Source organism: Penicillium coprophilum (assembly GCF_028826855.1).
Source record: "Penicillium coprophilum strain IBT 35676 chromosome Unknown utg000002l_segment0_segment1, whole genome shotgun sequence".
NCBI classification, from domain to species: domain Eukaryota; kingdom Fungi; phylum Ascomycota; class Eurotiomycetes; order Eurotiales; family Aspergillaceae; genus Penicillium; species Penicillium coprophilum.
Window position 1 is genome coordinate 6,021,118 of NW_026622722.1, and position 12,219 is coordinate 6,033,336.

General features: G+C 45.7%; 7 protein-coding genes across 7 annotated transcripts, besides 2 other annotated features; 4 read left to right on the forward strand and 3 right to left on the reverse strand.

Annotated features, from left to right (window-relative positions):
• Positions 1 to 130: 130 nt before the first annotated feature.
• N7500_004343 (glycoside hydrolase family 72 protein) lies at positions 131 to 1,707 on the forward strand (the record flags this gene model as incomplete). Its single annotated transcript, XM_056675489.1, has 2 exons — positions 131 to 185; positions 242 to 1,707. The coding sequence occupies 2 exons, from the start codon at positions 131 to 133 to the stop codon at positions 1,705 to 1,707; spliced, it is 1,521 nt and encodes a 506-aa protein (XP_056536014.1).
• A 715-nt stretch (positions 1,708 to 2,422) lies between these two features.
• On the forward strand, positions 2,423 to 2,879 carry N7500_004344 (uncharacterized protein; the record flags this gene model as incomplete). Its single annotated transcript, XM_056675490.1, has 4 exons — positions 2,423 to 2,431; positions 2,521 to 2,592; positions 2,659 to 2,729; positions 2,810 to 2,879. The coding sequence occupies 4 exons, from the start codon at positions 2,423 to 2,425 to the stop codon at positions 2,877 to 2,879; spliced, it is 222 nt and encodes a 73-aa protein (XP_056536015.1).
• A 939-nt stretch (positions 2,880 to 3,818) lies between these two features.
• On the forward strand, positions 3,819 to 5,538 carry N7500_004345 (FAD-binding oxidoreductase; the record flags this gene model as incomplete). The annotated part of the gene is made up of 4 exons (XM_056675491.1): positions 3,819 to 4,155; positions 4,230 to 4,917; positions 4,987 to 5,195; positions 5,243 to 5,538. 4 exons carry the CDS (start codon positions 3,819 to 3,821, stop codon positions 5,536 to 5,538), a joined length of 1,530 nt encoding a protein of 509 aa, XP_056536016.1.
• Positions 5,539 to 5,773: 235 nt separating this feature from the next.
• Positions 5,774 to 6,678, reverse strand: N7500_004346 (SDR family NAD(P)-dependent oxidoreductase; the record flags this gene model as incomplete). Its single annotated transcript, XM_056675492.1, has 5 exons — positions 5,774 to 5,836; positions 5,891 to 6,006; positions 6,078 to 6,296; positions 6,361 to 6,612; positions 6,663 to 6,678. 5 exons carry the CDS (start codon positions 6,676 to 6,678, stop codon positions 5,774 to 5,776), a joined length of 666 nt encoding a protein of 221 aa, XP_056536017.1.
• Positions 6,679 to 7,223: 545 nt separating this feature from the next.
• Positions 7,224 to 7,396: a sequence feature (Protein overlapping with rRNA (N7500_004347, KAJ5171564.1) was converted to a misc_feature.).
• Positions 7,397 to 7,487: 91 nt separating this feature from the next.
• Positions 7,488 to 7,515: a sequence feature (Protein overlapping with rRNA (N7500_004347, KAJ5171564.1) was converted to a misc_feature.).
• A 129-nt stretch (positions 7,516 to 7,644) lies between these two features.
• Positions 7,645 to 8,785, reverse strand: N7500_004348 (uncharacterized protein; the record flags this gene model as incomplete). The annotated part of the gene is made up of 5 exons (XM_056675494.1): positions 7,645 to 7,722; positions 7,890 to 8,036; positions 8,143 to 8,203; positions 8,392 to 8,525; positions 8,585 to 8,785. 5 exons carry the CDS (start codon positions 8,783 to 8,785, stop codon positions 7,645 to 7,647), a joined length of 621 nt encoding a protein of 206 aa, XP_056536019.1.
• A 1,176-nt stretch (positions 8,786 to 9,961) lies between these two features.
• Positions 9,962 to 10,234, forward strand: N7500_004349 (uncharacterized protein; the record flags this gene model as incomplete). Its single annotated transcript, XM_056675495.1, has 2 exons — positions 9,962 to 10,032; positions 10,090 to 10,234. The coding sequence occupies 2 exons, from the start codon at positions 9,962 to 9,964 to the stop codon at positions 10,232 to 10,234; spliced, it is 216 nt and encodes a 71-aa protein (XP_056536020.1).
• A 50-nt stretch (positions 10,235 to 10,284) lies between these two features.
• Positions 10,285 to 11,760, reverse strand: N7500_004350 (uncharacterized protein; the record flags this gene model as incomplete). Its single annotated transcript, XM_056675496.1, has 1 exon — positions 10,285 to 11,760. One exon carries the CDS (start codon positions 11,758 to 11,760, stop codon positions 10,285 to 10,287), a length of 1,476 nt encoding a protein of 491 aa, XP_056536021.1.
• Between the last annotated feature and the right edge of the window lie 459 nt (positions 11,761 to 12,219).

Here is a 12,219-nt window from a genome sequence, read left to right on the forward strand (position 1 = left end):
TCCCCACAATCGAGATCAAAGCAAGTATTTCTACACTGCTAAACGAATGTAAGCTAACATGTCAATTTTCAGGGATCCAAGTTCTTCTACGCAAACAATGGATCACAATTGTGAGTTGAGAGACTAGTAAATGATTTCAACTGCTAATCCTGCGACCAGTTACATCCGTGGCGTTGCTTATCAGGGTATGCATCTCAGAGGGTATAGCTGTTTTCATGGTCCTATACTGACAACTTTCTAGAAGACTACAATGCTGGAGGAGCCGATGGTACTGGTCAGTCAAACGGTGTCCATTACACTGATCCTCTGGCGGATGGTTCGCACTGCGATCGCGACATCCCCTACCTCCAACAACTTCGGACCAATGTCATACGGACTTACGCTGTTGACCCGACTAAAGGCCACGATACTTGTATGAAGAAATTGGCCGATGCAGGAATTTATGTTATTGCCGATCTCTCGTCTCCTCGATTGTCGATTGTCTCCAACTCCCCATCTTGGACCGTTGAGCTGTACGATCGATACACTGCCGTGATTGATGCCTTCCACCAGTATGACAATGTCATTGGGTTCTTTGCCGGCAACGAGGTTGTGGACAAAGTAAATCAGACAATGGGCTCGGCATTTGTCAAAGCAGCGGTGCGCGACATGAAAGCTTATATCAAAGCGAAGGGATACAGGAAGTCATTGGGCTTTGGTTACGCAACTACCGATCAGCCAGATTTTCGTAATGCTCTGACCGACTACCTCAGCTGTGGAGACCAGTCTGCCTCGATTGACTTCTTCGGTTACAATATCTATGAGTGGTGTGGAGACAACACGTTCCAGGGCTCCGGTTACAAAAACCTCACCGAGCAGTACAAGGATTACCCACTCCCGGTATTCTTCTCTGAATATGGATGCAATACGATCAGACCTCGCAAGTTTGGTGACGTCTCTGCGATATTCGGACCAGACATGGAAAATGTTTGGAGCGGTGGCATTGTCTACATGTACTTTCAAACTGCCAACAACTATGGGCTCGTCTCTGTCGACGGTGACTCTGTCAGTACTCAGCAAGACTTCAACTATTATTCAAAGGCAATGGAAAGTGCCACTCCCAGCGGTGTCAACAGCGGCAGCTACACACCCACAAACTCCCCGTGGGCCTGTCCTACTGTTGATGAAAAGTGGTTGGCAAAGCCAAGTCCCCTACCACCTTCTCCGAACAAAGAATTGTGTTCCTGCATGGTGAGCAGTCTTTCGTGTGTAGCCAGTCAATCTCTGCATGCAGACCAATACGGTGATTTGTTTGGTACAGTCTGTGGAAGTGACAAGAGTGCCTGTGATGGAATTTCCCAGAACGCAACCGCAGGCCAGTATGGTGCTTACGGTATATGTGCCAACAAGGACAAACTTTCCTACGTCTTTGACCGCTACTACCAGGGGCAAAAGAAGGAACAGTCGGCCTGCGATTTCAAAGGGGCAGCGTCAATTCAGTCTGCCAGGGATCTATCTGGAAGCTGCAAGTCGCTTCTCAGCCAGGCTGGTGTATCTGGCACAGGGCATGTTCCGGCAGTCACAGCATCCCCATCCAAGGGAGAATGTGCATATCAGAAGAAACTATTGGGTGATCATCTCGAGATCCTCTTGCTTTGGTTTGTAGGTCCGTTCCTCATTCAAGGATTCCTTTGTCACTTCACCATATTGGGAAGGTACTTGAACTAGCAATGGAAAGTGGGGTTTCTATCGGAGGGATGTTCTGGTGATGAATTACCAGGTGGATTCCATTCTACTCAATATTCATTAGTCGCAAGAAGAATAGCTTACTGGATACCACAATGTCTGCAGCAATGGCTTTATCCATGAAAAACAATATTATCTTAGAAATAGGTCATCTGTAGTGCTCGATCTTAAGTAGTATCATATATTAGACCATCCTATGTATGTTCATGTTTGATTACTTACTTGGCAGACTGAGCAGATCGCTTGCTAGACACCAAGGTAGAACTATTGGATTGAGGATCATAAAGCTTCCTTATCACAATCTTTCTTTTTGACCACGACCTCATATATCTCTTGCAATTCAAAATCGTCTGTCGGGGAGTCTCGTTGCGGAGGCTGGTCGGACGGGTTTCTGATTGATATCGCGGGTGTCTCATTGACAGGGCTGTATATTGATAGCTAATAGTAACTAGAAAGTCTTTATTTTGAAAATATCTCGCCCTACACTCATTACCATACCTATCGGTCGAAACCCGGTAAACTGCCGAGATATAGATATGCTTAGTAATCGGTATTTCCCGCGCCCCACGTGGGGCCTGAGACCGGGGACAATTTTTTTACAAAAAAAATTGCAGATCTCACCCACGCCCACATCCCATCGCATTCCCTTCTTTGAACACTTTCTCTCGTTTCAGGCATCAAGTCAAACACCGCAAAAATGGGCAACGTAAGAAGGAATCCCCCATCCAAATGACACTCCATTCTGATCTCTTTGTTTTGGCCCCTCACGCGCACTGAACTAACAATACTCGATAGGGAGCCAAGGCTAACATGAAGCGCGAGCGCAACGCGAAGGACACCAAGACCGCCAAGTCGCAGACCAAGAGTGTACGTCAACATCGTCTCCAAGGACCAGACTGTCTCTTCCAGTCGCTGACCCACATTCTTATCTAGAACGAGAAGGCCATGAACATCCAGTGCCAGGTCTGCAGACAGACTTTCCTCCAAACCACCAAGGCCCCTGCGTGCGTGATCCCACACTGCGATTTCTTCATCTTCGTTTCTATCGATCTATATGGGTTTCCTTGCTGACACGCGACTATAGCCTCCTCGAGCATGCCTCCAACAAGCATAACAAGGGTCTTGCTGACTGTTTCCCCGGTGTCAGCGCATGAACAACCACTTCGGCGGAACTGAAACTATTTTCTTTACGATATCACGGGTTAGCATGGCTTTAGGAGTTTTGAAAGCGAAAACATCTAGGAACTGGACTTGGAAGAGCGGACACTCTACGTAGCTACCTACGTAGGTATGGGGGAGGAGATCTTCATGGGGTGTACATGCACGCAGTGGTGGTGTGAACCCCATATGATTATAGATGCAGTCGACTATACATATGATCTTTCTCTCCCTCCATGCTCATGAATTTTTCCTGGAGTAGTAACGGAATGGAGAACCTTTCCCGATCAAGATCTACACTTGCGGGGTCTCCGCCTCAGAACCCTATTAGTATATGCCTAATATGAAACGTGGCGTCCGATATTTCTTCGGAGATGACAGGAGAACTACGTCTGATTGCTTTTGCATTGAATTGTCATAATCATTTGCACGAGTTTACCTCGCACACGAGCAGAAGCGAGAAACTTGATCCTAGTTGGATGAGGAATTGCGACCAATGTCGTACTGAACACAAAAAAGGCTATCATTTGTTGGAGGAAGGGATAAAAAAATTGAATTTCAATGCCAGTATGTGAACATGAATATGAAACTATAGAGAACCGACAGATAACTCTTTTGATCCGAGGTATAGAAGTAAAATCCATATGCACACCCATGTGGTCCTGCGCATAAACCAATCAACCAGTCAATATTGCTGTGTGATCTGCAGCGTAATTAATACTACGCTTGCCCAGACAGGGTGCCCGATAATTGGCCGAATCCAGGAAATTGAACACGTAGATCTTGTCCATCTACAGCATTTCAGTCAGAAGGATCTTTGGCATCTCGGGTTCGGTTTCGGGAGACCATGGCAGATTAATTAGGCCCTAAACACATATAAGAGGTGAGGGGACCGTCTGACTTCAAGACCCTCCAAGAACTACAACCTTATTAGAATGAGGTACTTTCCGCAACTTTTGGGGCTCGCCTCCGCTATTGGCGTTGGCAGTGCTTTGAATCCGGGTGTCTCGACAGGCACTTCCATCGCTACCTCGTTAGGGTCATATAATCTCACAGCTGGTGCTACTTGTGCTTGCAACAAGCTTTCTACGTTGTACCCAACGCAATACATTTCTCCCAGCTCACCAAACTACAACGAACAGGCAACAAACTACTGGGACGTCCGAGCCGACTTGAGCCCAGCTTGCATCTTTACGCCCAAGACTGCCGATCAAGTCGCTTCTGCCGTTGAGATTTTCGTTCAATGCGATTCCCAATTTGCTGTCCGTGGAGGTGGACATATGAATGCAAGCATCACCTTGTTGCGCTTAGACAAACGGATCTAATACGGAATATACAGGTTCCAGGTTCAAATAGCATTGACGGCGGTGTCCTTTTGGCGTTCGATGAAATGACCAGCTACAAAGTCAACAAGGAAACAATTGAGGTACAACCGGGAATGACCTGGTATGATGTGTACTCAGCGCTTGACCCGTACGGGCGGACGGCTATTGGTGGTCGTCTGAAAACTATCGGAGTACCAGGTCTCACTCTCATCGGCGGAGTATCTTATTATATCAACAAATACGGCTTTGCTATGGATAACGTCGCCAGTTACGATATAGTACTTGGAAATGGCACTCTGACAACTGCGAGCGCTATAACAAACCCGGACCTATTCTGGGCATTGAAGGGAGGTGCTAACAACTATGGAATTGTGACAAAATTTACTTTCAAGACATATTCTATGCCGCAGATCAGCACCACTATCCAAATTTTTAACGAGACCTCGACGCCTGCTTTCAGTCAGGCTATTTGCGACTGGGCAGTCGGTAATAGCGATAGCCCTGTCGCTGCTGGCTCCGTGATTACGATGACCTACAACACGACTACGAAACAGATGTCTTCCAGTCTCCTTGGTGTCCAAGCCGGGATCAGTAATCCGCCATCTGAGTTTAGGAACTTTACTGCTATTCCTGGAGTTTCTAAGACTCATAATATTACGACTGGGAAGCAATGGGCATCTAACCTGGACACTCCTAAACAGATGTTCCGGTGAGTTGTGTTGGATACCTGACAAAATTCACGTCCTTCATGTCTGATCATAGCTACATTCCTTGACAGAGTCATGTTTTCACACCATTCGATGACACCCAACGCTGATGTCTTTACAACCATGATCGAGACATGGAAAAATGCTGTTAAAGATATTGCCGACGTCAAAAGTCTCCGCCCTACGTTCGTGGCCAACATATCCCCAGCGAGCGCCGCGAGGGTTGCGAAGACCAATGGCATTGGCAATGTGTGGGGTCTTGAAGATGAAGCTTTGATATGTATGACACCCCCTACGCTTTTGTTCTTAAGACTATATCTTGAACAGATCATACTTACCATTGCCTGATAGGGTGGCAACTTAGCACTAGTTGGGAATTGCCTCAAGACGACCTCCGAGTGCAATCGTGGGCCCGTCGTTTGACCGAACACCTTCACGAATCGAACAAACAGAATGGCCTCGCCAGGGAATTTGTCTATATGGGCGACGCAGGCGAGTGGCAAGATCCCTTTGTCGGATTTGCGCCTGCCAATGTCCAGCGAATGAAAGACATCAGAGCAGCCTATGATCCCAACGGAACTTTTTCGAGGCTGAACTGGGGTGGGTTCAAGCTTGGCTACTGATGAGGCCTTGAGAATTGTTCCCTGCTAGTGGGCCTATTGTGAGCCATTGAGTTGAGCACACACACATGGGCATGAGATCAAGACTTTTACTTCCACCTAAAGAGATAATAATACAATTCACCCATGGAACAAGATGGATCTATCACCTGCATAAGCGGGACTTTGTTGTCGTAAAAACTTCAACGCAAATATATTCAGATGTTGACATGGAAGACATCTCCAGTCAGAGACAAATTTATCTGGCGGTAAAACCACCATCCACTCTAATATCCGCGCCATTGATCATGCCACTAGAATCCTATTGAAAAAAGTCAAATCAAGAGACATGTTTCGCCAAGCCGGGGAAACATACCTGACAAAGAAATAGCACAGAATCAGCAACTTCCTCCGGAAGCGCAAACTTGCCCGTCGGTATACTCGCCAAGAAAGCCTTCCGGACATTCTCCTCCCCCAAGCCTTCCTTCCAAGCTCAGTCCAAGCCACTGTCGGGGACACAGTGTTAGCTGTGATACCCCGACCAGCCCACTCAGACGCCATACTGCGCGTCAAACCCAAAAGCCCAGCTTTCGAGGCACAGTATGCGCCATGTCGATGCAGCGCGGCATGTGCCGCCTGAGATGAAATGCTGACGATTCTTCCCGGTGGTGGAGGGCTCGGGGATGATTCGGCCGCCTCAGATGCGGCGAAATAGAGTCGAGCAAATGCTTGAGAGCAGAGCATCGGGCCATAGATATTAGTGGTGAGATGTTTCAGTGTTTCTTCGGGGGGGTGTTATCTCCATATCGCTGAGAGATACATATCCGGCAGTGTTGATCAGGATACTGGGGAAGGCTTTTTGAGACGCAGAGGAGGCTGAGTCGATTAATTGTTTCTCTAGAGAGTCGAAGGCCGTCTGCACGGAGTCTGGTGAGGTGATGTCGCATTCATAGGTGTGGATGTCATCTAAATTACCGCTCGCGCCGTACCCAGATTCGAGAAGCTCATCGCGACGTGCAGCTTCGAATGGTGCGTACAGGATGGCAAGACGGGCACCCTGTTGTCTCAGCTTTTGGCCAATGCTTGATCCAAGGCCACCTGTGGAGATGTTAGCTTATGTCCTGGTAGTGTTTATTTCATGTTTGTACCAAGGCCGCCAGGCATGATGGCCAATCTACGTGCGAATGCCATTGTGTCCAGACTTTTTTGGAAGAAGTGACGGAATATCTACGAGGAAGCTGTTCAAAATGAAGCAAATGGTAAGAACTGCGAGCTGTCGGACATTCTCCGTTGAGGGGAAGCCGAACGCTTTGGGGAATGATCGTCCTCGTATCCCCCCCGCATATCAGATTGACAGTCACAGGGCTGAGGAAGCCCTAGAGGGTAGAGAATTGTATCAAAGGTTAAACATAGAAATTGTATCAAAGGTCAAACATAGAAAGGTTACTTGCGCAGAGTATACTTTTCCCGCCTTTTTCTGCATTCTACCCAAGAACATTGAAAAGGCTGGTTTGAAGATATTTGAGATGCTCGCTGAAAAGACCTGTAAAACATCACGAGGCCGCATAAACCTCCGCAAAGCCCATTGAGCATTCTACACATACGAAGACGTAAATCTACGTCCAAGTAAAGTAAATTCATATTGGGGTTGGAATATGTGCCTTCATTTTGCACGACCTGGGGTGATTTTCACCTTGGACGGACCCTATCTATACAACGATTCGCATTGTACTCATAATGTTTTCCCTCATGTAATCTAGCACATACGACCATAGGGTGTGGAAAACAGGGCTTCCCGTCCGCTCAGCCGTACTTAAGCCACACGCCGGTGAGTTAGTAGTTGGGTGGGTGACCACCAGCGAATCCTCACTGTTGTATGTTTCTTTTTTTATCTTTCCTCAAGTTCAAGGATTATTCGACCTCTGGGAACCCTAGCTTCCGGACAATGTTGAGCAAAACATATCATGGCGTACTAGTGGCAACCACGCAGTCTTTCAGCATTTTCAATAACTTTTGATTTATCAGTTCAAAAAGCTATCTCGAAATTTGAAGACTCGAGGAGTTCGGAGGTAATCATGGATAATAATATATAAGTAAAAGTAAGTGTGGTGCTAGAATCATATAATATAACTACCTACCACTCGTGTGTCCACGTATTATAGGGTCCCTAAACAGCGATAGTAGCTCGATATAAGGTACATATTCTAACTAGGGACATTCTATAGTAGTTCCGAAGTCTAATTGTCATGGATAAAGAATTCATGTAAATTATGGTTTGATATGTATATTGGTCATGGGCATATCAGAGCATGGGCTCTGATATAATGGTCTTTTGGCCGAGTGGGAGAATGTGCGTCCAGGCATATCCTTCACACTAATATAGTCACAGCTCTAGTCCCCCTTTGATATTCAACGTTGTGCTTTCTAGTATTGGGCATATAGATTAATAGAGACCGAAGAATGTGGATGACTTTCTTATATTCCTTATAGATGCAGGTTCGCTTGTGGTTACTAAGTTCGTCCTAAGTGAGGATCTATCTATCCTTATAGGGGAGGATAAGCGCCCTTCTATTAGGGAAAAAAACTTAAGTATATTGTATTCCTAGTAGGTATTATCTTCGCGAAGACATCGTAACCACTAGGTCGTGAGTCTAACAGACACTTATAGATAGTATATTCCGTATTCGACCTACATAAATATATATAGTGAGATAAGGACTAGGATATTAGCAATCGGAAAGGTACTTACGCCCGATCATATCTGGGACTCTAGCACTTCACGATATGCTATGTTCCTTGGTGTTTAACCTCAAAGAGAACCTTATCTGTTTGGCTAGGGGGCGAAATCCTCCGGGACACGTTTAAGATAGAAAGCACCCTTCCTGGTGGCTGAGAATGATTGTATTCGGGGTAACGTTCACGTTCAGCCCGGTCACTAGACTGCCCTTAGCCGCATGTTCTCTGAGCCCAGAAGGGCGGAGAGAAGCCTGTAGACCATCTTGACCTCGAAGCTGACATTCATGTTAGCGGAAATATGCCAGCACCCTAGAATATAACTTGCTAGCTCTACCCTGAAGCCTTCACCCTCGATGTAGTCATGGCCCTGTTCAGCAAGGATACAGAACCCCGTAAAACACTGCCGAAGAGACAAATTCGTATCCCGGTCTCGAATCGGTGGGGAGACACAGAAGGCGAAGTCATATGTCCGCTTGACGAATACTGTCCCCTGATATGTCGACAGAAAGCCGTAGCGCAGCGCGAATTTCCTCATCTGCGCGTAGTTCGGGCACGGACGCGGCTATTTCCGTCTGGGCGTTGCCCAGGTGGAGATCAGTGCTGAGACTAATCTCGTAATCGCCGGCAAGGCTTAAGGGTATGAACTAAGATGGCCAGAACGAAAGCTAGTTGTCTACTTGCTCCTGGGGTCGAGTGGACAAAGTGAAGCTTATTGAGGATTAAAAATATGAAACAGTCAGCCATCATGGGCCTCATATTCATTTCGCAAATTCATCTGATGTAAGAGCATTCTGTACTGCAAAATTCCTGCGTATCCAATATGATGCCTTGGCCGGAGTAAAGTATATTTTTTCTGAGAAGCTCCTCGAATCCCGAATCTGACCCATTTGAAGTAAAGTCCCCTACTCATACCTGTGTCTAAATTGTTATTGAAGTATAATTTTAGTGTGCGTGGTTTTCTTCCATTATGAGGGGATGGGAGTTAATGATAGGGCGGGAATTCGAGAATAGGTCCGGGCCCACCTACCGTTGTTCTTTCTATTCAGACTAGAATAGGACAAAATACAAAGCCTAGCCAGTGAGACTATACCGCCGCCAAGTCTGGTTGGGGAATCTGGGTTTTTAGCTAGTGATAGGCGCGTTGGGTACAGACAATGTAGATCAAAGCACATCGTTACTCCCACTGTTTATGCACGCGAGACTAAGGCTGAGTGTTGATCACCAGAGCCTGATAATCCCGCAATCCTCTTAGTGTTGACTCCGCTTTGAAATCGTAAATCAAACCCACCTGTGACCGAAGGTCAATAATATCCCGAATATGCCCATGATATCATAGCCATATTTGAGATTTGATTGACTGAAAATGATAGCGAATGTTGCCGTTTGATCACCCTATATATTTTTGTTCATTTCGAAGTATAAAGAATAGTTGCGTACCGCAGATTTGAAGTATTAATGAAAGCTGTTCACAATTGACAGTAATCCTACACGCACCAGGCAAAGGCCCATCTTTTTCTTTGCTGGCAGGTGGTTCGTCTAATGTGTAGAATGTTCCTGATTTAGGGTTTGTCTGTGTTTAGTCGGGTCAGCGTGCCCATTCGAATAGTTATTTATATTATCCACTGGCCCGTGATACTCAGCTTCCCATATTTAGCGAAAGTCTACTAATAATTACTTCTAAATCTTCTGTTTCTTTACTCCACTTATCATCATGGATTCTGTCAAGAAGAATATTTATAAGGTGAAGGGCAACGACAAAGATTGCGGAAGACAAAATGCATTGTGAGTGATTTCTAAAGGTATTGTACTGGGCCAAGGCTTTGAAACCAGGCGTTCTAGAATTCTGCCAATGAAAAAGAAACTGGCCAGCGAGTTCGTCCTCAAGGCACGGCCCTTTGTTTCAGAGCAGGTGATCAGTCTCACTCAGCGGCAATACTTGGAAGGAATGCGAAGCATTAGATACAAGATCATCCGCTCTAATTAGGTGTACATGAAAAACCAGTATATTTATTAAAAATCATCCAACAAGAGCGATCAAGCTACCATCCTGGCCATATATTCTAGGGTATACTCATCTGGGTCCCAACACAGGAGCCTTGTCTCATTCTCCTGGAGCTTCAAATCCACATATTTATCCATGATTTCCTTTTCTTCAGGTTCCAATAGATGAAGTCTTTTCTTCCATACATCGCATATATTGTCGTCAGATGTATCGGACCCGAAGAATCGCTGATCGATCTTGTTCCAATAGATGGCGTCGAAGGCAAAATTGTTCCTTGCAGCATACATAATCCAAAAGTCTCCGCTCTCCCAGCTATATCGCATCCGACTAGATAGTCGCTGACTTTCTTCGAGTCGTTCGTTCCGAGTCTGGTACACATCCTCTTCGCAATCCACCATTGCCTGAAGGAAGACCTCAAGCCGGTTCTTATACACTGCGCACCAGTCATCAAGACCTTTGGTCCAATATTCCGGCTTTTCGAGAAGAAGCCACCAGGGTGGAGCATGAGTAAACTCAACTGGGGCGGTATATGTGAACTCCCAATCCACCACCCCAACGACTTTTTCAGCTGTATCAACCATAACATTCTGTGGTCGAAAGTCGTCGCACCAAACTGGAAATGGGCCATGCTCATAAGACACCCATTTGTCCCTAAGCTCCGGATCTCGAACAAGTTTCCGAAATAAAAATCGAGCAACAAACTTACGCCGGCAGTCATCGGCCGAGTCTATAGCATCGTTCCTTTGGTGTTTTAGGTGTGAAATATGTAGCTCTGCTAGGGCTTCAAAGTACAAAGACGCTCTATCGTACACTGCGGTGGGGAGTTTCGATCGAGGTAGCGTCCCTAGACGCACAATTTCATTCATAGAAATGGACAATGGTCGATATGCCACCTCCCACGCTGATTTGCCGGTCTGTTTCAGAGACCCAATCCGGTTTGCAGAGAGTGTAGATAGAGAAAAGACAATATTGGCTAGTTCTCTATATAGAGCCTTTAGCTTTATTGTGCTGATATCCAAATTTAGTTCTGGACGCTGTTTTGGTAGGCGTCCTGGCGTTTCGAGAAGACTAGACATGCTTCTCTCGTGGTCAATATAGCCCATGATTATAAAGGGACCCAAATTTGAGGGGCTCTCATTTCTCTCTCCCCAGCGGGAGACTATAGGAACTGGAATCGGCATTGTTTGTGAAGTTCTTTCCGTGATGAAGCGCATGATAGAGGCCTCATTGCGAACTTTTTCCTCGGGAAACATATGAACGCCAAGTAGTGGCAGTCTTAAAAGAGCGCCGCTAGTATCGGTATCGGTGAATGTCATAAGGAAGCTAGCGTTGAAACCGCCAGATTTGAAAAACTTGAAATCAGCCCATTGGCGAGGGCTATGATATTCAGCGAGAAAAATTCCAATCTCATTGTAGATATCTTCATCGAAGAGAAGATCTAGCCAGGAGTCTTCAATCTGGTCGCTTTTTTCCCAGGCAGCATCATCGAAGGGCATGCGCGGTTTCATCTTACCAAAGCGACAAAACGAAATTTAAATGTCGAAGAAACATGCAGAGTTGTTGGGGTGAATGTCTCGATGAAGTAAGGAAGTTGACTAGGTACCAAGAGAATAGGGGGAACCAGCCGATTAGGTAGCAAAATATGCGATCGGAATAATGTAGACCCGAATGACTTCTTATATATACTCTAAATTATTTTTTTTAACTATGGTGAGAAAATCACTTCTAGGGGGGGAGAGTATTTATTATAACTTATGACTGTGGTTAGAAAAGCTCTTCTAGGAGGGTGAATAAAACATTTTTAGGGATCTTCTAGGGGAGTGGGTTATAGTTAGAGCTTATATAGCTAATTATATAATATTACAGCTTATACCTTTTAATCTATCTACTTTACTATAGGACTAAGGTATTTACTATTTATATACCCTTCTCTTATAAGTATATACTCTCTCTATCTCTCCCCCTTA